The sequence below is a fragment of the Cherax quadricarinatus genome, chromosome 38 (assembly GCF_038502225.1).
Source record: "Cherax quadricarinatus isolate ZL_2023a chromosome 38, ASM3850222v1, whole genome shotgun sequence".
In the NCBI taxonomy this organism is placed as follows: Eukaryota; Metazoa; Arthropoda; class Malacostraca; order Decapoda; family Parastacidae; genus Cherax; species Cherax quadricarinatus.
Window position 1 is genome coordinate 30,306,270 of NC_091329.1, and position 25,640 is coordinate 30,331,909.

Sequence of the window (25,640 nt, forward strand, 5' to 3'; positions counted from 1 at the left end):
CGGACCCATGATGCTCTAACCCACAGGACTACACAATCCCACAAGAATGACGGACCCATAATTCTCTAACCCACAGGACTACACAATCACACAAGAATGATGCACCCATGATGCTCTAACCCACAGGACCACAAAATCACACAAGAATGATGCACCCATGATGCTCTAACCCACAGGACCACACAATCACACATGAATGATGCACCCATGATGCTCTAACCCACAGGACCACACAATCCCACAAGAATGACGGACCAATGATGCTCTTAGCCACAGGACTACACAATCCCACAAGAATGACGGACCCATGATGCTCTAACCCACAGGACTACAAAATCCCACAAGTATGATGGACCCATGATGTTCTAACCCACAGGACCACACAATCCCACAAGAATGACGGACCCATGATGCTCTAACCCACAGGACCACACAATCCCACAAGAATGACGCACCTATGATGCTCTAACCCACAGGACTACACAATCACACAAGAGTGACGCACCCATGATGCTCTAACCCACAGAACTACACAATCCCACAAGAATGACGCACACATGATACTCTAACCCACAAGACTACACAATCCCACAAGAATGACAGACCCATGATGCTCTAACCCAAAGGACCACACAATCACACAAGAGTGACGCATCCGTGATGCTCTAACCCACAGGACTACACAATCCCACAAGAATGACAGACCCATGATGCTCTAACCCACAGGACTACACAATCCCACAAGAATGACAGACCCATGATGCTCTAACCCTCAGGACCACATAATCCCACAAGAATGACGGACACATGATGCTCTAACCCAAAGGACCACACAATCCCTCAAGAATGAGGGACCCATGATGCTCTAACCCACAGGACTACACAATCCCACAAGAATGACACACCCATGATGCTCTAACCCACAGGACTACACAATCCCACAAGAATGATGGTCTCATGATGTTCTAACCCACAGGACTACACAATCCCACAAGAATGACGCACCCATGATGCTCTAACCCACAGGACTACACAATCCCACAAGAATGATGCACCGATGATGCTCTAACCAACTGGATTACACAATCCCACAAGAATGACGGTCTCATGATGTTCTAACCCACAGCACTACACAATCCCACAAGAATGACGGACCCATGATGCTCTAACCCACAGGACTACACAATCCCACAAGAATGACGGACAAATGATGTTGTAACCCACAGGACTACACAATCCCTCAAGAATGACGCACCAATGATGCTCTAACCCACAGGACTACACAATCCCACAAAAATGACGGACCCATGATGTTCTAACCCACAGGACTTCACAATCCCAAAAGAATGACGCACCCATGACGCTCTATCCCACAGGACTACGCAATCCCAAAAGAATGACGCACCCATGACGCTCTAACCCACAGGACTACTCAATCCCACAAGAATGACGGACCCATGATGCTCTAACCCACAGGACTACACAATCCCACATGAATGACGCACCCATGATGCTCTAACCCACAGGACTACACAATCCCACAAGAATGATGCACCCATGATGCTCTAACCCAGAGGACCACACAATCCCACAAGAATGATGCACCCATGATGCTCTAACCCACAGGACCACACAATCACACAAGAATGACGCACCCATGATGCTCTAACCCACAGGACCCCACAATCACACAAGAATGATGCACCCATGATGCTCTAACCCACAGGACCACACAATCACACAAGAATGACGCTCCCATGATGCTCTAACCCACAGGACCACACAATCACACAAGAATGACGCTCCCATGATGCTCTAACCCACAGGACCACACAATCACACAAGAATGACGCACCCATAATGCTCTAACCCACAGAACCACACAATCCCAAAAGAATGACGCACCCATGATGCTCTAACCCACAGGACCACACAATCCCACAAGAATGACCGACCCATGATGCTCTAACCCTCAGGACCACATAATCCCACAAGAGAGACGGACCCATGATGCTCTAACCCACAGGACTACACAATCCCACAAGAATGACGGACCCATGATGCTCTAACCCACAGGACTACACAATCCCACAAGAATGACGCACCCATGATGCTCTAACCCACAGGACCACACAATCACACAAGAATGACGGACCCATGATGCTCTAATCCACAGGACTACAAAATCCCACATGAATGATGCACCCATGATGCTCTAACCCACAGGACTACACAATCCCACAAGAATGACGCACCCATGATGTTCTAACCCACAGGACTACACAATCCCAAAAGAATGACGCACCCATGATACTCTAACCCACAGGACTACTCAATCCCTCAAGAATAACGGACCCATGATGCTCTAACCCACAGGACTGCACAATCCCACATGAATGACGCACCCATGATGCTCTAACCTACAGCACTACACAATCCCACAAGAATGACGCACCCATGATGCTCTAACCCAGACGACCACTCAATCCCACAAGAATGACGGACCCATGATGCTCTAACCCACAGGACCAAACAATCACACAAGAATGATGCACCCATGATCCTCTAACCCACAGGACCACACAATCACACATGAATGACGCACCCATGATGCTCTAACCCTCAGGACCACACAATCCCACAAGAGAGACGGACCCATGATGCTCTAACCCACAGGACTACACAATCCCACAAGAATGACGGACCCATGATGCTCTAACCCTCAAGACTACACAATCCCACAAGAATGACGGACCCATGATGCTCTAACCCACAGGACTACACAATCACACAAGAATGATGCCCCCATGATGCTCTAACCCACAGGACTACACAATCACACAAGAATGATGCACCCATGATGCTCTAACCCACAGGACCACACAATCACACAAGAATGATGCACCCATGATACTCTAACCCACAGGACCACACAATTTCACAAGAATGATGCACCCATGATGCTCTAACCCACAAGATCACACAATCACACAAGAATGATGCACCCATGATGCTCTAACCCACAGGACCACACAATCCCACAAGAACGACGGACCAATGATGCTCTAAGCCAAAGGACTACACAATCCCACAAGAATGACGGACCCATGATGCTCTAACCCACAGGACTACAAAATCCCACAAGTATGATGGACCCATGATGCTCTATCCCACAGGACCACACAATCCCACAAGAATGACGGACCCATGATGCTCTAACCCACAGGACCACACAATCCCACAAGAATGATGCACCTATGATGCTCTAACCCACAGGACTACACAATCACACAAGTATGACGCACCCATGATGCTCTAACCCTCAGGACCACACAATCACACAAGAATGATTAACCCATGATGCTCTAACCCACAGGACCACACAATCACACAAGAATGATGCACCCATGATGCTCTAACCCACAAGACCACACAATCACACAAGAATGATGCACCCATGATGCTCTAACCCACAGGACCACACAATCCCACAAGAAAGACGGACCCATGATGCTCTAACCCACAGGACTACACAATCCCACAAGAATGACGGACCCATGATGCTCTAACCCACAGGACTACTCAATCCCAGATGAATGATGGACCCATGATGCTCTAACCCACAGGACCACACAATCACACAAGAATGATGCACCCATGATGCTCTAAACCACAGGACTACACAATCCCACAAGAATGACGGACCCATGATGCTTTAACCCACAGGACCACACAATCCCACAAGAATGACGCACCAATGATGCTCTAACCCACAGGACTACACAGTCACACAAGAATGACGCACACATGATGCTCTAACCCACAGGACTACACAATCCCACAAGAATGACAGACCCATGATGCTCTAACCCTCAGGACCACATAATCCCACAAGAATGACGGACCCATGATGCTCTAACCCAAAGGACCACACAATCCCTCAAGAATGAGGGACCCATGATGCTCTAACCCACAGGACTACACAATCCCACAAGAATGACGCACCCATGATGCTCTAACCCACAGGACTACACAATCCCACAAGAATGATGGTCTCATGATGTTCTAACCCACAGGACTACACAATCCCACAAGAATGACGCACCCATGATGCTCTAACCCACAGGACTACACAATCCCACAAGAATGATGCACCGATGATGCTCTAACCAACTGGATTACACAATCCCACAAGAATGACGGTCTCATGATGTTCTAACCCACAGGACTACACAATCCCACAAGAATGACGGACCCATGATGCTCTAACCCACAGGACTACACAATCCCACAAGAATGACGGACCCATGATGTTGTAACCCACAGGACTACACAATCCCTCAAGAATGACGCACCAATGATGCTCTAACCCACAGGACTACACAATCCCACAAGAATGACGGACCCATGATGTTGTAACCCACAGGACTTCACAATCCCAAAAGAATGACGCACCCATGACGCTCTATCCCACAGGACTACGCAATCCCAAAAGAATGACGCACCCATGACGCTCTAACCCACAGGACTACTCAATCCCACAAGAATGACGGACCCATGATGCTCTAACCCACAGGACTACACAATCCCACATGAATGACGCACCCATGATGCTCTAACCCACAGGACTACACAATCCCACAAGAATGATGCACCCATGATGCTCTAACCCAGAGGACCACACAATCCCACAAGAATGATGCACCCATGATGCTCTAACCCACAGGACCACACAATCACACAAGAATGACGCACCCATGATGCTCTAACCCACAGGACCCCACAATCACACAAGAATGATGCACCCATGATGCTCTAACCCACAGGACCACACAATCACACAAGAATGACGCTCCCATGATGCTCTAACCCACAGGACCACACAATCACACAAGAATGACGCTCCCATGATGCTCTAACCCACAGGACCACACAATCACACAAGAATGACGCACCCATGATGCTCTAACCCACAGGACCACACAATCCCACAAGAATGACCGACCCATGATGCTCTAACCCTCAGGACCACATAATCCCACAAGAGAGACGGACCCATGATGCTCTAACCCACAGGACTACACAATCCCACAAGAATGACGGACCCATGATGCTCTAACCCACAGGACTACACAATCCCACAAGAATGACGCACCCATGATGCTCTAACCCACAGGACCACACAATCACACAAGAATGACGGACCCATGATGCTCTAATCCACAGGACTACAAAATCCCACATGAATGATGCACCCATGATGCTCTAACCCACAGGACTACACAATCCCACAAGAATGACGCACCCATGAAGTTCTAACCCACAGGACTACACAATCCCAAAAGAATGACGCACCCATGAAACTCTAACCCACAGGACTACTCAATCCCTCAAGAATAACGGACCCATGATGCTCTAACCCACAGGACTGCACAATCCCACATGAATGACGCACCCATGATGCTCTAACCCACAGCACTACACAATCCCACAAGAATGACGCACCCATGATGCTCTAACCCAGACGACCACTCAATCCCACAAGAATGACGGACCCATGATGCTCTAACCCACAGGACCAAACAATCACACAAGAATGATGCACCCATGATCCTCTAACCCACAGGACCACACAATCACACATGAATGACGCACCCATGATGCTCTAACCCTCAGGACCACACAATCCCACAAGAGAGACGGACCCATGATGCTCTAACCCACAGGACTACACAATCCCACAAGAATGACGGACCCATGATGCTCTAACCCTCAAGACTACACAATCCCACAAGAATGACGGACCCATGATGCTCTAACCCACAGGACTACACAATCACACAAGAATGATGCCCCCATGATGCTCTAACCCACAGGACTACGCAATCACACAAGAATGATGCACCCATGATGCTCTAACCCACAGGACCACACAATCACACAAGAATGATGCACCCATGATACTCTAACCCACAGGACCACACAATTTCACAAGAATGATGCACCCATGATGCTCTAACCCACAAGATCACACAATCACACAAGAATGATGCACCCATGATGCTCTAACCCACAGGACCACACAATCCCACAAGAACGACGGACCAATGATGCTCTAAGCCAAAGGACTACACAATCCCACAAGAATGACGGACCCATGATGCTCTAACCCACAGGACTACAAAATCCCACAAGTATGATGGACCCATGATGCTCTATCCCACAGGACCACACAATCCCACAAGAATGACAGACCCATGATGCTCTAACCCACAGGACCACACAATCCCACAAGAATGATGCACCTATGATGCTCTAACCCACAGGACTACACAATCACACAAGTATGACGCACCCATGATGCTCTAACTTTCAGGACCCCACAATCACACAAGAATGATTAACACATGATGCTCTAACCCACAGGACCACACAATCACACAAGAATGATGCACCCATGATGCTCTAACCCACAAGACCACACAATCACACAAGAATGATGCACCCATGATGCTCTAACCCACAGGACCACACAATCCCACAAGAATGACGGACCCATGATGCTCTAACCCACAGGACTACACAATCCCACAAGAATGACGGACCCATGATGCTCTAACCCACAGGACTACTCAATCCCAGATGAATGATGGACCCATGATGCTCTAACCCACAGGACCACACAATCACACAAGAATGATGCACCCATGATGCTCTAAACCACAGGACTACACAATCCCACAAGAATGACGGACCCATGATGCTTTAACCCACAGGACCACACAATCCCACAAGAATGACGCACCAATGATGCTCTAACCCACAGGACTACACAATCCCACAAGAATGACGGACCCATGATGCTCTAACCCACAGGACTACACAATCACACAAGAATGACGGACCCATCATGCTCTAACCCACAGGACTACACAATCACACAAGAGTGACGCACCCATGATGCTCTAACCCACAGGACTGCACAATCCCACAGGAATGACGGACCCATGATGTTCTAAATCACAGGATTACACAATCCCTCAAGGATTACGGACCCGTGATGTTCTAACCCACAGGACTACACAATCCCACAAGGATTACGGACCCGTGATGTTCTAACCCACAGGACTACACAATCACACAAGAATGACGCACCCATGATGCTCTAACCCACAGGACTTCACAATCCAACAAGAATGACGCACCCATGATGCTCTAACCCACAGGACTACACTATCCCACAAGAATGACGCACCCATGATGTTCTAACCCACAGGACTACACAATCCCACAAGAATGACGGACCCATGATGCTCTAACCCACAGGACTACACAATCCCACAAGAATGACAGACCCATGATGTTCTAACCCACAGGACTTCACAATCCCACAAGAATGACGGTCCCATGATGTTCTAACCCACAGAACTACACAATCCCACAAGAATGACGGACCCATGATGTTCTAACCCACAGGACTTCACAATCCCACAAGAATGACGGTCCCATGATGTTCTAACCCACAGAACTACACAATCCCACAAGAATGATGCACCCATGATGTTCTAACCCACAGAACTACACAGTCCCACAAGAATGACGCACCCATGATGTTCTAACCCACAGGACCACACAATCCCACAAGAATGACGCACCCATGATGTTCTAACCCACAGGACCACAAAATCCCACAAGAATGACGCACCCATGATGTTCTAACCCACAGGACTACACAATCCCACAAGAATGACGGACCCATCATGCTCAAACCTACAGGACCACACAATCCCACAAGAATGACGGGCCCATTATGCTCTAACCCACAGGACCACACAATCCCACAAGAATGATGCACCCTTAATGTTCTTACCCACAGGACTACACAATCCCACAAGAATGACGGACCCATAATTCTCTAACCCACAGGACTACACAATCACACAAGAATGATGCACCCATGATGCTCTAACCCACAGGACCACTCAATCACACAAGAATGATGCACCCATGATGCTCTAACCCACAGGACCACACAATCACACAAGAATGATGCACCCATGATGCTCTAACCCACAGGACCACACAATTTCACAAGAATGATGCACCAATGATGCTCTAACCCACAAGACCACACAATCACACAAGAATGATGCACCCATGATGCTCTAACCCACAGGACCACACAATCCCACAAGAATGACGGACCAATGATGCTCTAAGCCACAGGACTACACAATCCCACAAGAATGACGGACCCATGATGCTCTAACCCACAGGACTACAAAATCCCACAAGTATGATGGACCCATGATGCTCTATCCCACAGGACCACACAATCCCACAAGAATGACGGACCCATGATGCTCTAACCCACAGGACCACACAATCCCACAAGAATGATGCACCTATGATGCTCTAACCCACAGGACTACACAATCACACAAGTATGACGCACCCATGATGCTCTAACCCTCAGGACCACACAATCACACAAGAATGATTAACCCATGATGCTCTAACCCACAGGACCACACAATCACACAAGAATGATGCACCCATGATGCTCTAACCCACAAGACCACACAATCACACAAGAATGATGCACCCATGATGCTCTAACCCACAGGACCACACAATTCCACAAGAATGACGGACCCATTATGCTCTAACCCACAGGACCTCACAATCCCACAAGAATGACGGACTCATGATGCTCTAACCCACAGGGCCACACAATCCCACAAGAATGACGCACCCATGATGCTCTAACCCACAGGACTACACAATCCCAGATGAATGACGGACCCATGATGCTCTAACCCACAGGACTACACAATCACACAAGAATGATGCACCCATGATGCTCTAAACCACAGGACTACACAATCCCACAAGAATGACGGACCCATGATGCTCTAACCCACAGGACCATACAATCCCACAAGAATGACGCACCAATGATGCTCTAACCCACAGGACTACACAATCCCACAAGAATGACGGACCCATGATGCTCTAACCCACACGACTACACAATCACACAAGAATGACGGACCCATCATGCTCTATCCCACAGGACTACACAATCACACAAGAGTGACGCACCCATGATGCTCTAACCCACAGGACTACACAATCCCACAAGAATGACGCACCCGTGATGCTCTAACCCACAGGACTACACAGTCACACAAGAATGACGCACCCATGATGCTCTAACCCACAGGACTACAAAATCCCACAAGAATGACAGACCCTTGATGCTCTAACCCACAGCACTACACAATCCCACAAGAATGACAGACCCATGATGCTCTAACCAACTGGACTACACAATCCCACAAGAATGACGGACTAATGATGTTCTAACCCACAGGACTACACAATCCCACAAGAATGACGGACCCATGATGCTCTAACCCACAGGACTACACAATCCCACAAGAATGGCGGACCCATGATGTTCTAACCCACAGGACTTCACAATCACACTAGAATGACGCACCCATGATGCTCTAACCCACAGGACTACACAATCCCAAAAGAATGACGCACCCATGATGCTCTATTCCACAGGACTACAGAATCCCTCAAGAATGACGCACCCATGATGTTCTAACCCACAGGACTACACAATCCCACAAGAATGACGGACCCATGATGCTCTAACCCACAGGACTACACAATCCCACAAGAATGACGGACCCATGATGTTCTAACCCACAGGATTACACAATCCCACAAGAATGACGGACAAATGATGTTCTAACCCACAGGAATACACAATCCCACAAGAATGACGCACCCATGATGCTCTAATCCACAGGACTACACAATCCCAAGAGAATGACGGACCCTTCATGTTCTAACCCACAGGACTACACAATCACACAAGAATGACGCACCCATGATGCTCTAACCCACAGGACTACACAATCCCAAAAGAATGACGCACCCATGATGCTTTATCCCACAGGACTACACAATCCCTCAAGAATGACGCACCCATGATGTTCCAACCCACAGGACTACACAATCCCACAAGAATGACGGACCCATGATGCTCTAACCCACAGGACTACACAATCCCACAAGAATGACGGACCCATGATGTTCTAAATCACAGGATTACACAATCCCTCAAGGATTACGGACCCGTGATGTTCTAACCCACAGGACTACACAATCCCACAAGGATTACGGACCCGTGATGTTCTAACCCTCAGGACTACACAATCACACAAGAATGACGCACCCATCATGCTCTAACCCACAGGACTTCACAATCCAACAAGAATGACGCACCCATGATGCTCTAACCCACAGGACTACACTATCCCACAAGAATGATGCACCCATGATGTTCTAACCCACAGGACTACACAATCCCACAAGAATGACGGACCCATGATGCTCTAACCCACAGGACTACACAATCCCACAAGAATGACGGACCCATGATGTTCTAACCCACAGGACTTCACAATCAAACAAGAATGACGGTCCCATGATGTTCTAACCCACAGAACTACACAATCCCACAAGAATGACGCACCCATGATGTTCTAACCCACAGGACCACACAATCCCACAAGAATGACGCACCCATGATGTTCTAACCCACAGGACCACAAAATCCCACAAGAATGACGCACCGATGATGTTCTAACCCACAGGACTACACAATCCCACAAGAATGACGGACCCATCATGCTCAAACCTACAGGACCACACAATCCCACAAGAATGACGGACCCATGATGCTCTAACCCACAGGACCACACGATCCCACAAGAATGATGCACCCTTAATGTTCTTACCCACAGGACTACACAATCCCACAAGAATGACGGACCCATGATGCTCTAACCCACAGGACCACACAATCCCACAAGAATGACGGACCCATGATGCTCTAACCCACAGGACTACACAATGATACAAGAATGACGCACCCATGATTTTCTAACCCACAGGACTACACAATCCCACAAGAATGACGCACCCATGATGCTCTGACCCACAGGACTACACAATTCCACAAGAATGACGGACCCATTATGCTCTAACCCACAGGACTACACAATCCCACAAGAATGACGGACCCATGATGCACTAACCCACAGGACTAGACAATCCCACAAGAATGACGGACCCATGATGCTCTAACCCACTGGACTACTCAATCCCACTAGAATGACAGGAAAACACAATCCCACAAGAATGATGGACCCTTGATGTTCTAACCCACAGGACTACACTATCTCACAAGAATGATGGACCCATGATGCTCTAACCCACAGGACTACACAATCCCACAAGAATGACGGACCCATGATGCTCTAACCCACAGGACCACACAATCCCACAAGAATGACGGACCCATGATGCTCTAACCCACAGGACTGCACAATCTCAAAAGAATGAAGGACCCATGATGTTCTAAACCACAGGACCACACAATCCCACAAGAATGACGGACCCATGATGCTCTAACCCACAGGACTGCACAATCTCACAAGAATGACGGACCCATGATGCTCTAACCCACAGGACTGCACAATCTCACAAGAATGACGCACCCATGATGTTCTAACCCACAGGACTGCACAATCCCACAAGAATGATGGACCCTTGATGTTCTAACCCACAGGACCACACAATCCCACAAGAATGACGGACCCATGATGCTCTAACCCACAGGACCACACAATCCCACAAGAATGACGGACCCATGATGTTCTAACCCACAGGACCACACAATCCCACAAGAATGACGGACCCATGATGTTCTAACCCACAGGACTACACAATCCCACAAGAATGACGGACCCATGATGCTCTAACACACAGCACCACACAATCCCACAAGAATGACGGACCCATGATGCTCTAACCCACAGGACTACACAATCCCAGAAGAATGACGGACCCATGATGCTCTAACCCACAGGACTACTCAATCCCACAAGAATGACGCACCCATGATGCTCTAACCCACAGCACCACACAATCCCACAAGAATGACGCATCCATGATGTTCTAACCCACAGTACCACACAATCCCACAAGAATGACGCACCCATGATGTTCTAACCCACAGGACCACACAATCCCACAAGAATGACGCACCCAGCCAAGCTAGTTTTTGAAACTATTTTTACTGCTTTTTCGTTTAAAAACACCTGCTAAAGGACGTTATGTTAATAGAAATAATGTTCGGTGAGCAAGGAAAATCTTCGAGGAAATACGTCTGGTTACATAATAGCACAGACGTAAGGTTGTGCTACTGACATCTAATTTAAAAGAGAAATGAGTTTTGAGAGAAAAAAATATATAAACCTCTACAATATAATAATAAAGACAAGTTTGACACGTATATGGAGCAATATCTCAAACTCGTCGTTATCAGAGTTTATATATCACAGTTGTTCAAACTAAAATGATAGCGAGAGTCAAAAAATTTACATGCTTAAGACACCTTCACCAGCCAAGGTCATGGGAAAGTGGCTCATATATAAAAATGAGTGGATATGCGATGACTAACTCAAATTTTCTGATATTAACTCGTTGTCCTATGTTGTTGTTGTTGTTGTTGTTATTATTATTATTATTATTATTATTATTATTATTATTATTATTATTATTATTATTGTTGTTGTTGTTGTTGTTGTTGTTGTTGTTGTAGCGAAGTACTGTAATGTATTAGTCCTGAATGGGTCACTAATTCTATGATAAACGAAACAATTACTTTTTATAAGCTATATGGAAAATTTTATGGGGTTTACCTGTATGTACCTCAACATTACATGCGTACGAGTAATCTCATTGGGAGACAACAGCCATATTGTTTACCGTAGTCACCCCGTGTAGATATGTGAGAAAACTTAACCACTTCTGATCACTGCAGGTGGTTCCTTTGACCTCACAATCTTATCCATATCTATCCGAGACCAGTATAAATTGGATAGCACCCACAAGTACGTCGCTACTAATTAATTGTGGACTGTATAGATTATATTAGTTTAACTGAACGAAGGGGGGGGGTAGGTTACACATGGATATATGTATCCATCAAGGAAAAACACTTGTACATAATCTCACCACTTACCAGATATTCTCTGGTCACTTGATGTAGCTGGATCACCCATAACCTATCCAATTACAACATACCTAACTGGACAGTATCAGTCTGATATAACTAGAAGGGTTACTTAACTGTGGGGGATTGATGCTCCTTATTTCCTCCATTCAACATCTCATTTCGATGTCCTGCTACACCGACACAGTTCTTATTCCAGCAGGACGAGGTATTCGTTGGTTTGTCCCGGTTTAGAAGTCGTGACTCCATAAAAACTTCACTATCCTCGGGACAGGAACAATGAGGTAAACATGTGCACACTCACTCTGGGAATGGCAGCTCATATCGCTTCAACGATTCCTTAATTTAGTGTTATTGTCACTGATTACATTACAATTCACAAGACGGTTTAATGTCTCATAATTATTATGCACATTAGAGGTCACTTTATTAAGATCTGAGACCGATGAGTGATGATTAAATCATGGGTATTTTCCCCTGGACACACTCCATGGCGTCGCACTAGTCACCACAGGTCCTACCATTATTCACTAATTTTACCACTTATTACAGCGGTCCCATCAATCACATTCCCTCACTCTTCGCCAGGAACAGTTACGACACTTCCTATTATGAAGTGAGGCCTATATTAACTTAGGCCACCGTGAATGCCAATTTCCTGGTCTCATGCTGCCCATCAGCGCAGGCGCAGAGCTTCCCTGTTGGTTCTAGTCCATTTTCAAATACATTTTTGACCCATATCGACACATTAAACACATATTAGGCACTATAGCTTCGGAAGATTAAACTATTTTCCACAAGCTATATGAAATAATCAGTACTTGGGTGATTTATGATAATCTCCTAACTAACCAAATTAAGATCAAAGAAATAAGAGTAAGTTTACATTGTGGAAATTCTAAGTGAACTGCTTTCCGTGGCTCTAAGAAACAAGAGGAAAGAAGTATTATATTGCTGGTACACGTGGTGACGTGTACTTAGCTCTGTGAAGACCTGTTTGTGTGCTCTCTGTGAATCTGAACCAGGATGCCCTCTCTTGAGCAACTTTACCAGCAGCTGAGAGAAGAGCTCAGAGTTGCTAAGATGGAGATACGGCGATTAACGGAGGAGAACAAGAGGATTAGTAGTAATCCTTCTGTTGTGAGTCCCCAGGTTAAGAGGGGAGCTTGGTCAGTGGCCAGGCAACATGGAACCAAGCTGAAGATCAAGAAAACGGTTGGAGAGGCAGAAACAACGAGAAACCAAAGACTACCGTGGAAACTTCCAACCCATTCTCGGTGCTACCTGACGAATGTGAGTGTTCTACTGGGAATGCCACAACGAGCACCAAAGAAGCATTGGCAGACGTGAGTAAGACATCCCCAGAAGCCCCAACGAAGACCATCGAGAACGTCTTGACGAATTCTACAAGTGGTGTAATGCTACCTGGTGAATGTGAGTCGACTACTCGGAGCATCACGACGGACGACGCCAAGGAAGGTAAAAACATTGTTGTTGTTGGGGATAGCCAGATTAGGTACATGGATAGGGCATTCTGCTTGAAGGATAGGAGTAGGAGGCAGAGAGTGTGTTTTCCTGGGGCTGGGACGAAGGATATTGTTAGCCGTCTGGATGACATCATGAGAGGTAATGGGAGCAATCCTATTATCTGTCTCAGTGTTGGAGGCAACGATGTTGGCAGACGTAGGAGTGGGGACCTGATTAGCAGGTATATGTCAGCAATAGAGATAATTAGGAGGAAGGGTGGGAAACCTGTCATATGTGGCATTTTGCCAAGGAGAGGAGTTGGAAATGAATGGTTGTCCAGAGCAATTGGTGTCAATTGCTGGCTGGACAAATACTGTAAGGAAAATGCGGTAACATTCATTGACAACTGGGATCTCTTCTATGGCAGAAATGACACGTATGCCAGGGATGGGGTTCACTTATTTAGGTGTGGGGTGGGAGCACTGGCCAACGCAGTGGAGGGAGCTGTTAGGTCTTTAAACTAGGAATAGTTAGTGGTATGGGTTTTGGCGGGAAAACTGTGAAGTCACAAGGTAGTAATATGAGTACTAGGAGAACTAGTAATAGGCAAAATGAGGTGGATATTGGAAAGCCAGTGGCACTAATTGACAAGGACAGTAATAGGTTTAGTGGAATAACAGAAAGGAGCAGGAAGGGTAAAGAGAGAGGAGGGTCTTTAAATATTTATTACACAAATAGTCGCAGTACTAGGAATAAGATGGACGAGTTGAGACTAGTTGCTAGTGCAGGTAACATAGATATATTTGCCATTACTGAGACGTGGTTTAATTCAAAAAGTCGGGACATGCCTGCAGAATGTCACATTCAGGGTTTTAAATTGTTCCAAGTAGATAGAAGTATCGGGAAGGGGGGTGGGGTGGCATTGTATGTCCGAGATCGCTTGAACTGTTGCATAAAAACGGGTATTTAGTCTGAAGTAACACATACAGAGTCTGTTTGGATAGAATTTTCAGAGGGGCATGAAAAATTAATTTTAGGTGTGATATACCGTCCCCCAAATTTAGATAGGGACCAGGGGAGACTACTATGGGAGGAAATTGTTAGGGCAACAAGGCACGATAATGTAGTAATTCTAGGAGATTTTAACTTTAGTCATATTGATTGGAATTTCTTGACTTGGAATTTAGAATCATACGACTTCTTAGAAGTAGTTCAGGATTGTTTTTTGAAGCAGTTTGTAACAGAACCTACAAGGGGTAATAACCTGCTTGACTTAGTTCTGACAAACAATGAATCCCTTGTTAATAATTAAGAAGTTTCAGAGGAACTGGGTGCTAGCGACCACAAATCAATTACATTTAGAATTGAATGGAAGTATGATAGTAGGGATAACTCAGTAACAGTCCCAAATTTTCGCTTAGCAGATTACGATGGGCTTAGAGAATACTTATCATCTGTTGACTGGGGTAACGAAGAGAGCTATCAATATGACAGTTGTCTGAACACAATACATGCTGCTCAAAGAACGTTTATCCCTTATAAGGAAATTAGATCAAATAGAAATGACCCAAAATGGATGAATAATAGGCTGAAATATCTACTAGGGCATAAGAAAGGAATTTATAGGCGTATCAAAAGAGGCGAGGGTCATCTTATGAATCAGTATATTGACATTAAGAGGGACATTAAAAAGGGGATAAGAAAAGCTAAAAGGGACTATGAAATTAAAGTTGCTAGGGATTCTAAAACTAACCCAAAAAGTTTTTTCCAGGTATATAGAACAAAAGTCAGAGATAAGATAGGTCCCCTTAAAAATAACTATGGGCATTTTACTGACAAAGAGAATGAAATGTGCTCGATTTTAAATAATTATTTTCTCTCGGTTTTTACACAGGAAGACACTAATAATATTCCGGTAATTAATTTTTATAGTGAATCAGAAGAAGATAAATTATGTAACATCACAATCACTAGTGAAATGGTTGTGAAGCAGATAGACTGACTGAAGCAAAATAAGTCACCGGGTCCTGATGAGTTTTTTTCAAGGGTTCTAAAGGAATGCAAAATGGAAGTCTGTGAACCATTATCTAATATTTTTAATTTATCTCTTCAAACAGGTGTAGTGTCTGATATGTGGAAGATGGCTAATGTAATTCCTATTTTTAAAACAGGGGACAAGTCGTTACCGTCAAATTACCGCCCAATAAGCCTGACCTCAGTTGTAGGCAAATTACTAGAGTCAATTATAGCTAAGATTATAAGAAGCCATCTCGACAAGCATAGCTTGATTAATGATACTCAGCATGGATTCACAAGAGGCCGGTCTTGCCTAACTAATTTATTAACTTTCTTCAGTAAAGCTTTTGAGGCTGTTGACCACGATAAACAATTTGATATTATTTACTTAGATTTTAGTAAGGCATTTGATAGAGTTCCGCACCAAAGACTGTTGAAGAAAGTAGCAGCTCATGGCATTGGGGGAAGAGTGCTCTCGTGGATCGAATCATGGCTCACAGACAGGAAGCAGAGAGTGTCCATAAATGGGGTTAAATCCGAGTGGGGATCTGTAACAAGTGGCGTTCCACAGGGATCAGTCTTGGGCCCGTTGTTGTTTATAATATATATCAATGATCTTGATGAAGGAATTACTAGTGATATGAGCAAATTCGCCGATGACACGAAGATAGGTAGGATAATTGATTCAAACGTAGATGTTAGGGAACTTCAGGAGGATTTAGACAAACTCTACTCTTGGTCAGAAAAGTGGCAGATGCAGTTCAATGTAGATAAATGCAAGGTTCTGAAGCTCGGGAGTGTCCGCAAAAACGCATGTGTTCAACATAGAGACGATGTTGGACACCTCATGAAATTCATTGAAGCTGAACTAGTTATTAAAGAAGACGGCTTAAGACGGAGAAAATGCATTGGAGCTGCACTAATTTCTGTCAGTAACACTATAAAGCAAAAATCCGGTAGTTTCAGTATTTCAAAATTACTAAGCAAGAGGATATTACCCATCCTGGGAACTGGTGTTACTTGATGCCAGCAGGTCCCTCTCTTGCCTCACCTCCTTAGTTCCATTACTACTACTATTACTACTACTACTACTACTACTACTACTACCACCTCTACTCACGCGTCACCTCACCTGACTCCTGCCACTATATATATAAATGTTTTCTTAGTTTTCTCTGTATTAGGACTGAAGAAGCCACTCGTGGCGAAACGTTTCCTTTAATAAATGTCCTGAACTGTACATAAGTGTCTTTTTCCGCAATTAATTTGTTGACAGTATTGGACAAGTGTTCTTGATTTTATCAAAATGTGAACAATTTATACTGACAGAAAGCAAATTTACAGATGTCATCGCTGCTTCATGTACGAAGACCCATGTTGGGTGGTCAGTTCTGGAGGCAGTGGGGCAGCCGCCTCAAGCAATGGGACAACCACTTCGTGCAGTGGGACAGCCACTTAGCGCAGTGGGACAGCCACTTCCGGCAGTCAGTGAAACTTTCAACAAGTGCTCTATCGTCTCATCCTTTCTCCTCCAGTATGCCCCATGATAGCTCCAGGTACAGTATGCCCCTTGATAGCCTCAGTTACAGTATGCCCCTTGATAATGCCAGGTACAGTATGCACCTTGATAGCCCCAGGTACAGTATGCCCCTTGATAGCTCCAGGTACAGTATGCCCCTTGATAGCATCAGTTACAGTATGCCCCTTGATAATGCCAGGTACAGTATGCACCTTGATAGCCCCGGGTACAGTATGCCCCTTGATAGCTCCAGGTACAGTATGCCCCTTGATAGCCTCAGGTACAGTTTTCCCCTTGATAATCCCAGGTACAGTATGCACCTTGATAGCCCCGGGTACAGTATGCCCCTTGATAGCTCCAGGTACAGTATGCCCCTTGATAGCTCCAGGTACAGTATACCTCTTGATAACCCTAGGTACAGTATGATCCTTGATAGCCCTAGGTTCAGTATGCACTTTGATAGCCCCAGGTACAGTATGCATCTTAATAGTTCCATGTACAGTATGCACCTTGATAGCTCCAGGTACAGTATGCCCCTTGATAGCTCCAGGTACAGTATACCTCTTGATAACCCGAGGTACAGTATGCCCCTTGATAGCCCAAGGTACAGTATGCACCTTGATAGCCCCAGGTACAGTATGCACTTTAAAATAGCCCCAGGTACAGTATGCCCCTTGATAGCCCCAGGTATAGTATGCATCTTGATAGCCCCAGGTACAGTATGCATCTTGATAGTTCCACGTACAGTATGCACCTTGATAGCTCCAGGTACAGTATGCACCTTGATAGCCCCAGGTACAGTATGCATCTTGATAGTTCCACGTACAGTATGCACCTTGATAGCTCCAGGTACAGTATGCACCTTGATAGCCCCAGGTACAGTATGCATCTTGATAGTTCCACGTACAGTATGCACCTTGATAGCTCCAGGTACAGTATGCACCTTGAAAGCCCCAGGTTGAGTATGCCACTTGATAGCACCAGGTACAATATGTCCATTGATAGCCCCAGGTACAGTATGCACCTTGATAGCCCTAAGTACAGTTTTCCCCTTGATAGCACTTAGTACAGTATGCCCCTTGATAGCCCCAGGTACAGTATGCCCCTTGATAGCCCCAGGTACAGTATGCACATTGGTAGCTCAAGGTACAGTAAGCACCTTGACTGCCCCAAGTACAGTATGCACCTTGATAGCCCCAGGAACAATATGCCCCTTGATAGCCCCAGGTACAGTATGCCCCTTGATAGCCCCAGGTACAGTATGCACATTGGTAGCTCCAGGTACAGTATGCACCTTGATAGCGCCAGGTACAGTATGCATCTTGAAAGCCCGAGGTACAGTGTGCCCCTTGATAGCACCAAGTTCATTATGCCCCTTGATAGCCCCAAGTACAATATGCACTTTGAGTGAGTTGGACTTGACTAGATTGTGCCAATAGGCCTGATGCCGTGTTCCTTCCTTAAGTGGATGTGACCTGGACCTGACTGAGTTGGGTCAGTGGCTTAAGCCTCACATGTAGGCCAGCTGCAGTGTTAAGAACATAAGAAAGGAGGAACACTGCAATATGCCTGTTGTCTCATACTAGGCAGGTCCTTCACAAATCCAACCCACTGACAGAATAAACTCTAACCAAGTAAAAAGCTTTGATAACAATTCAATCATGTGGAAGTCTCACTCAAATTCAACTTATGAGTGTATGTGAGTGGGTGTCAGGGTGTGTGAGTTGACGTGAGCGTATACTCACCTAATTGTACTCCCCTTAATTGTGGTTGCAGGGGTCGAGACTCAGCTCCTGACCCTGCCTTTTCACAGATTGCTACTAGGTCCTCTCCCTCTCTGCTTCCTGAGCTTTGTCATACCTCGTCTTAAAACTATGTATGGTTCCTGCCTCCATTACGTCACTTGCTAGGTTATTTCACTTCCTGACGACTCTGTGACTGAAGAAATGCTTCCTAACATCCCTTTGACTCATCTGCGTCTTCAGCTTCCAATTGTGGCCTCTTGTTTCTGTGTCCCCTCTCTGGAACATCCTGTCTCTGTCAACCTTATCTATTCCCCGCAGTATCTTGTATGTCGTTACCATGTCTCCCCTGACCCTTCTGTCCTCCAGTGTCGTAAGTCCGATTTCCCTTAACCTTTCATCTTACGACATTCCCCTGATCTCTGGAACTAGCCTTGTTGCAAACCTTTGTACTTTAACTTCTTGACCTGCTTGACCAGGTGTGGGTTCCAGACTGGTGCTGCATACTCCAGTATGATCCTAACGTACAGTGTACACTGTCTTGAACGATTCCTTATTAAGGTGTCGGAACGCTATTCTCAGGTTTGCCAGGCACCCATATGCTGCAGCAGTTATCTGCTTGATATGTGCTTCAGTAGACATGCTCGGTATTATGGTCACCTCAAGATCTTTCTCCCTGAGTGAGGTCTGTAGTCTTTGTCCAACTAGCTTATACCCTATCTGCGGTCTTCTCTGCCCTTCCTCAATCTTCATGACTTTGCATTTGGCAGGGTTGAATGCGAGAAGCCAGTTTCTGGACCACGTATTCAGTCTGTCCAGGTCTCTTTGTAGCCCTGCCTCTCCTCATCCGATTTAATTCTCATCAACTTCACATCATCTGCAAACAGGGACACTTCAGAGTCTATCATGTCTTTCACATATATCAAAAATAGCACTGGTCCTAGAACTGACCCCTGTGGGACCCTGCTCGTCACAGGTGCCCACTGTGATACATCTTCACGTACCATGACTCGTTGTCGCCTCCCTGTCAGGTATTCTCTGATCCATTTGCAGTGCCCTCCCTGTTATATGTGCCTGATCCTCCAGCTTCTGCACTAATATCTTGTGAGTAACTGTGTCAAAGGCCTTCCTGCAGTCCAGAAAAATACAATCCACCCACACTTCTCTCTTGTGTCTTACTTCTGTTACCTTGTCATAAAACTCCAGAAGGTTTGTGACACAGGATTTGCCTTCCATGAATCCATGCTGATTGTCACTTATAATCTTTTTCCGTTCCAGGTGCTCCACCACTCTCTTCCTGATAATCTTCTCCATGACTTTGCATACTATACACGTCAGAGACACAGGTCTGTAGTTTAGTGCCTCGTTTCTGCCAACTTTCTTAAAAATGGGACTACATTTACTGTCTTCCATATCTCAGGTAGTTGCCCAATTTCAAGGGATGTGTTGAAGATTGTGGTTAGGGGCACGCACAGCATCTCTGTTCCTTCTCTTAGGATCCACGTGGAGATGTCCGGTCCCATCGCCTTTGAGATATCAAGGTCATTTAGCAGTTTCTGCACCTCCTCCACCGTCGTTCGTATGTCATTCAACACTTGTTGGTATATTCCTTGTTGATGTTTCCCTCTGTGCTGTCTTCCCAGAGCCCTTCCTGTCTCTACTCTAAAAACTTCCGTAAATCTCGTTTAGCTCCTCACATACTTCCTCATCGTTTCTTGTGAGTTCCCCACCTTCTGTCCTCAGTCTGATCACCTGGTCTTTGGCTGTTGTCTTCCTCTTGATGTGGCTATACAACAGTTTCGGGTCAGTCTTGACTTTCGATGCTATGTTATTTTCATACTGTCGCTGGGCCTCCCTCCTTACCTGTGCATACTCGTTCCTGGCTATGCGAGTAAATCTCCCTATTTTCATGTGTTCTATGCCTTCTGCACTTTTTCCATTCTCTATTGCACTTAGTTTTTGCCTCTTTACACTATCGAGTAAACAAGGGGCTCATTCTGGCCTTCCCATTGTTTCTGTTGCCCTTGGGAATAAACCTTTCCTCCGCCTCCTTGCATTTTGTTGTTACGTATTCCATTATTTCATTTACTGACTTTCCTACCAGTTCTCTGTCCCACTGAACCTCCTGCAGGAAGTTCCTCAAACCTATGTAGTCCCCTCTTTTATAGTCTGACTTTTCCCATTCAACTCCTCTTACCCTCTCCACTTGTAATTCTACTATGTATTCAAAGCACAGAACCATGTGGTCACTAGCTCCTATGGGAATCTCATATGTGACGTCCTCAATATCTGAACTGCCCAGGGTGAACACAAAGGTCCAGTCTTGCTGGTTCATCCTCCTCTCTCATTATGGTAGTGTCTTTAACATGTTGGTGCATGAGGTTTTCCAGTACCACATCTTGGCTCTCCATGTTTTGGGACCCCTATGTGGCTCCAGGTTTTCCCAATCTCCCTGTGGTTGAAATCACCCATAACCAGCAAATTTGCTGAGCTCGAGTGAGCTCTTCTTGCCACCTCAGCAAGTGTGTCCACCATTGCTCTGTTGCTCTTTTCATATTCCTCTCTCGGCTTCCTGCAGTTCTGTGGTGGATTATACATCACTTGAATGACCACCTTGTGCTCCCCAGACTGAAGTGTACCTACTATGTAGTCCCTTTATTCAATCTCGTCTATGCCTCCCATTTTCTCGTATTTCCATCGGTTTTTTATGAGCAGTGCAACCCTTCCTCCCCCTCTGCCCCTTCTATCTTTCCTCATGATCTGATATCCTGGTGGGAAGATTGCGTCTGTTATTGTCTCAGTGAGTTTCGTTTCTATAACTGCTATGATGTCTGGGGACTTCTCATTGATTCTTCCTTACCACTCCTCATATTTATTCGTTAATCCATTGGCGTTTGTGTATCAAACCTTCAACTTCTGTACTAAAACTGAAACTGTGGTCCTGGGGGAGTATAGTGGTTGGGAGAGCAGGAGCCCTGGCAAGGACTTGTTGGGGTGGGGGAAGAGTTCCCATAGTGGGTTGCCGTAGGGGTAGGGTTCGTGGTGTGAAGGGTGGGGACAGAGGTATCGGTGTGTGATTGTTGATTTAGATTGTTCAGTTGCCTTGGAGGAGTCATGGTTGGAGTCCTTCTGTGGGTGTTTCTGGGGGTTGTGCTTGCCCTTCCACCTGTGCCTGGGTTATTCATCTTTTCTTTGTCAATTCCTCATATTTCCTCCTTTCATTTTTGCACTCTCTCTTTCAGTATCATCCTTTCCTCATTTGTTCTGTCTCAATTGAGGTACACACTCTGGAACTCCAGTTTGTCTCTCAGTTGTGCTTTCTCCTGCAGGATCATGGTTCGAGTTTATTCTGCCTTGAAAATTACTTTGAGAGGCCGTTTCCTTCTCTTTGTGAACCACCCAATTCTCCCATTTTCTTTCATTATAGGTTTCCCCTTTGGCTTCCTGGAGCCCATGGACAAAAACTGATCTCTCCCTTTCTACTTCCCACTGTGTCTCCCATTGCGTCCTCTGAGGTGTCTTAGTTCTTTCCCCTGGAGCGTTCCTTCCTTCAATCCCTTCCCTACCTGTGGCCCTTATGCTCATTGGTTTTTCTTTCCTGCTCACCTGCTCCTGGCCTCCACAAGTGTCTGGTAGAGTAACTGCATATGTTCTAGTTCCTTCAATGTCTTCTAACCTCTCATTCGGTCCTAGTGTGGTCCCTGTCTTTGTCTTGGCCCTGTATGGGTCTGACAGGACCTTTGCATACAGTTTAGCTTTCTTGCTCCCTCCTGACCCTTTGTCTGTGTCTGATGTAGGTAGTCCTGATGCTACATCTGTATTATCCTTTTCTCTAGGCTGTTTCAGATTTCTCAGCTCCTCTTCAAAGCTCTGTATCTTGGCTTCTGCTACTGTGGAATGTTGCTCCCACTTCTGCTCTCTGCAGCTAACCTCTCCTCCATCTTCCTTTCAAGCTCGTCTAGCTTCCTTCCCCAGTCTTCCTTCCTTTTTTTGAGCTCTGCCTCCCAATCCTCCTTCCAAGATTCGTCCGTAAGACCCTTGGCTCTCATCCTTATTCTTGGTTGCCCAATTGCACCACAGAATGAAGGGGTAGAGATGGTTAGGGAGAGGGGGAGAGATGACAAGTATGTGTATGTATGTGGCAAGAATGTGTGTGTTTGTGTATATGTGTGTATGTGGCAGAGAGAGACAGAGAAGATTGTGATCGAAAAGGGAGGGGAGGGAAAAAGGGAGATAGAGTGACCACTTGAAACAGGGGTGCCTTGAGGTTGTGTGAGTGTATGTGTGTGTACTCACCTATTTGTGGTTGTAGGGGTTGAGTCCTAGTTCCTGGCCCTGCCTCTCCACTGGTTGCTACTGGGTCCTCTCTCTACCAGCTCCATGAGCTTTATCAAACCTCGTCTTAAAACTATGTATGGTTCCCTCCTCCAGTACGTCACTTTCTATGCTATTCCACTGTCTGACAACTCTATGACTGAAGAAATACTTCCTAACATACCTTTGGCTCATCTAAGTACTCAGCTTCCAATTGTGACCTCTTGTTTCTGCATCTCCCTGGAACATCCTGTCTTCGTCCACCTTGTCTATTCCGTGCAGTATTTTATATGTTGTTATCACATCTCCCATGACCCTCCTGTCCGCCAGTGTCGTCAGGCCGATTTCCCTTAACCTTTCTACATAGGACATTCCCTTTAACTCTGGAACTAACCTTGTCACAAACATTTGCACTTTCTCTAATTTCTTGACGTGCTTGATCAAGTGCAGGTTCCAAACAGGTTCTGCATACTCCAGTATGCACCTGACGTACACGGTGTACAGTGTCTTGAACGATTCCTTGGTCGCTACTAGGTTACTCTCCCTGAACCGTGAGCTTTATCATACTTCTGCTTAAAGCTATGTATGGATCCTGCCTCCACTACACCGCTTCCCAAACTATTCCACTTCCTGTCTACTCTGTGGCTGAAGAAATATTTCCTAACATCCGTCTGATTCGTCTGTGTCTTCAACTTCCAACTGTGTCCCCTTGTTGCTGTGTCCCATCTCTGGAATATCCTGTCTTTGTCGATCTTGTCAATTCCTCTCAGTAATTTGTATGTCGTTATCATGTCCCCCCTATCTCTCCTGTCCTCCAGTGTCGTCAGGTCGATTTCCCTTAACCTCTACTCGTAGAACATACCCATTAGCTCTGGGACTAGTCTTGTAACAAACCTTTGCACTTTCTTTAGTTTCTTTGCGTGCTTGGCTAGGTGTGGGTTCCAATTCGGTGCCGCATACTCCAATATGGGCCTAATGTACACGGTGTACAGGGTCCTGGACGATTCCTTATTAAGATGTCGGAATGCTGTTCTGAGGTTTGCTAAACGCCCATATGCTGCAGCAGTTATTTGGTTGATGTGTGTTTCAGGAGATGCGCCTGGTGTTATACTCACCCCAAGATCTTTTTCCTTCATTTAGGTTTGTAGTCTCTCGCCCCCTAGACTGTACTCCATCTGCGGTCTACTTTTCCCTTTCCCAATCTTCATGACTTTGCACTTGGTGTGGTTGAACTCCAGAAGCCAATTGCCGGACCAGATCTGCAGCCTGTCCAGATCCCTTTGTAGTTCTGCCTGGTCTTCGATCGAGTGAATTCTTCTCATCAATTTCACGTCACCTGCAAACAGGGACACTTTGGAGTCTATTCCTTCTGTCATGTCGTTCACAAATACCAGAAACAGCACTGGTCTTAGAACTGGCCCCTGTGGGACCCCGCTGGTATATGTGTGTGTGTATGTGTTTGTGTGTGTCTTCATGTCTT

The 25,640-nt window shown here is 45.9% G+C and overlaps 1 protein-coding gene across 2 annotated transcripts in view; it reads left to right on the top strand.

Annotated features, from left to right (window-relative positions):
- The window catches only part of LOC128703337 (uncharacterized), a 241,381-nt gene that overhangs the window by 53,633 nt on the left and 162,108 nt on the right, over positions 1-25,640 (top strand). For both annotated transcript variants that reach the window (XM_053797965.2, XM_070092215.1), the window contains exon 2: positions 17,930-18,141. In XM_053797965.2, the coding sequence (XP_053653940.2) occupies positions 17,930-18,141 (212 nt within the window). The remainder of the gene's footprint in view (positions 1-17,929; positions 18,142-25,640) is intronic.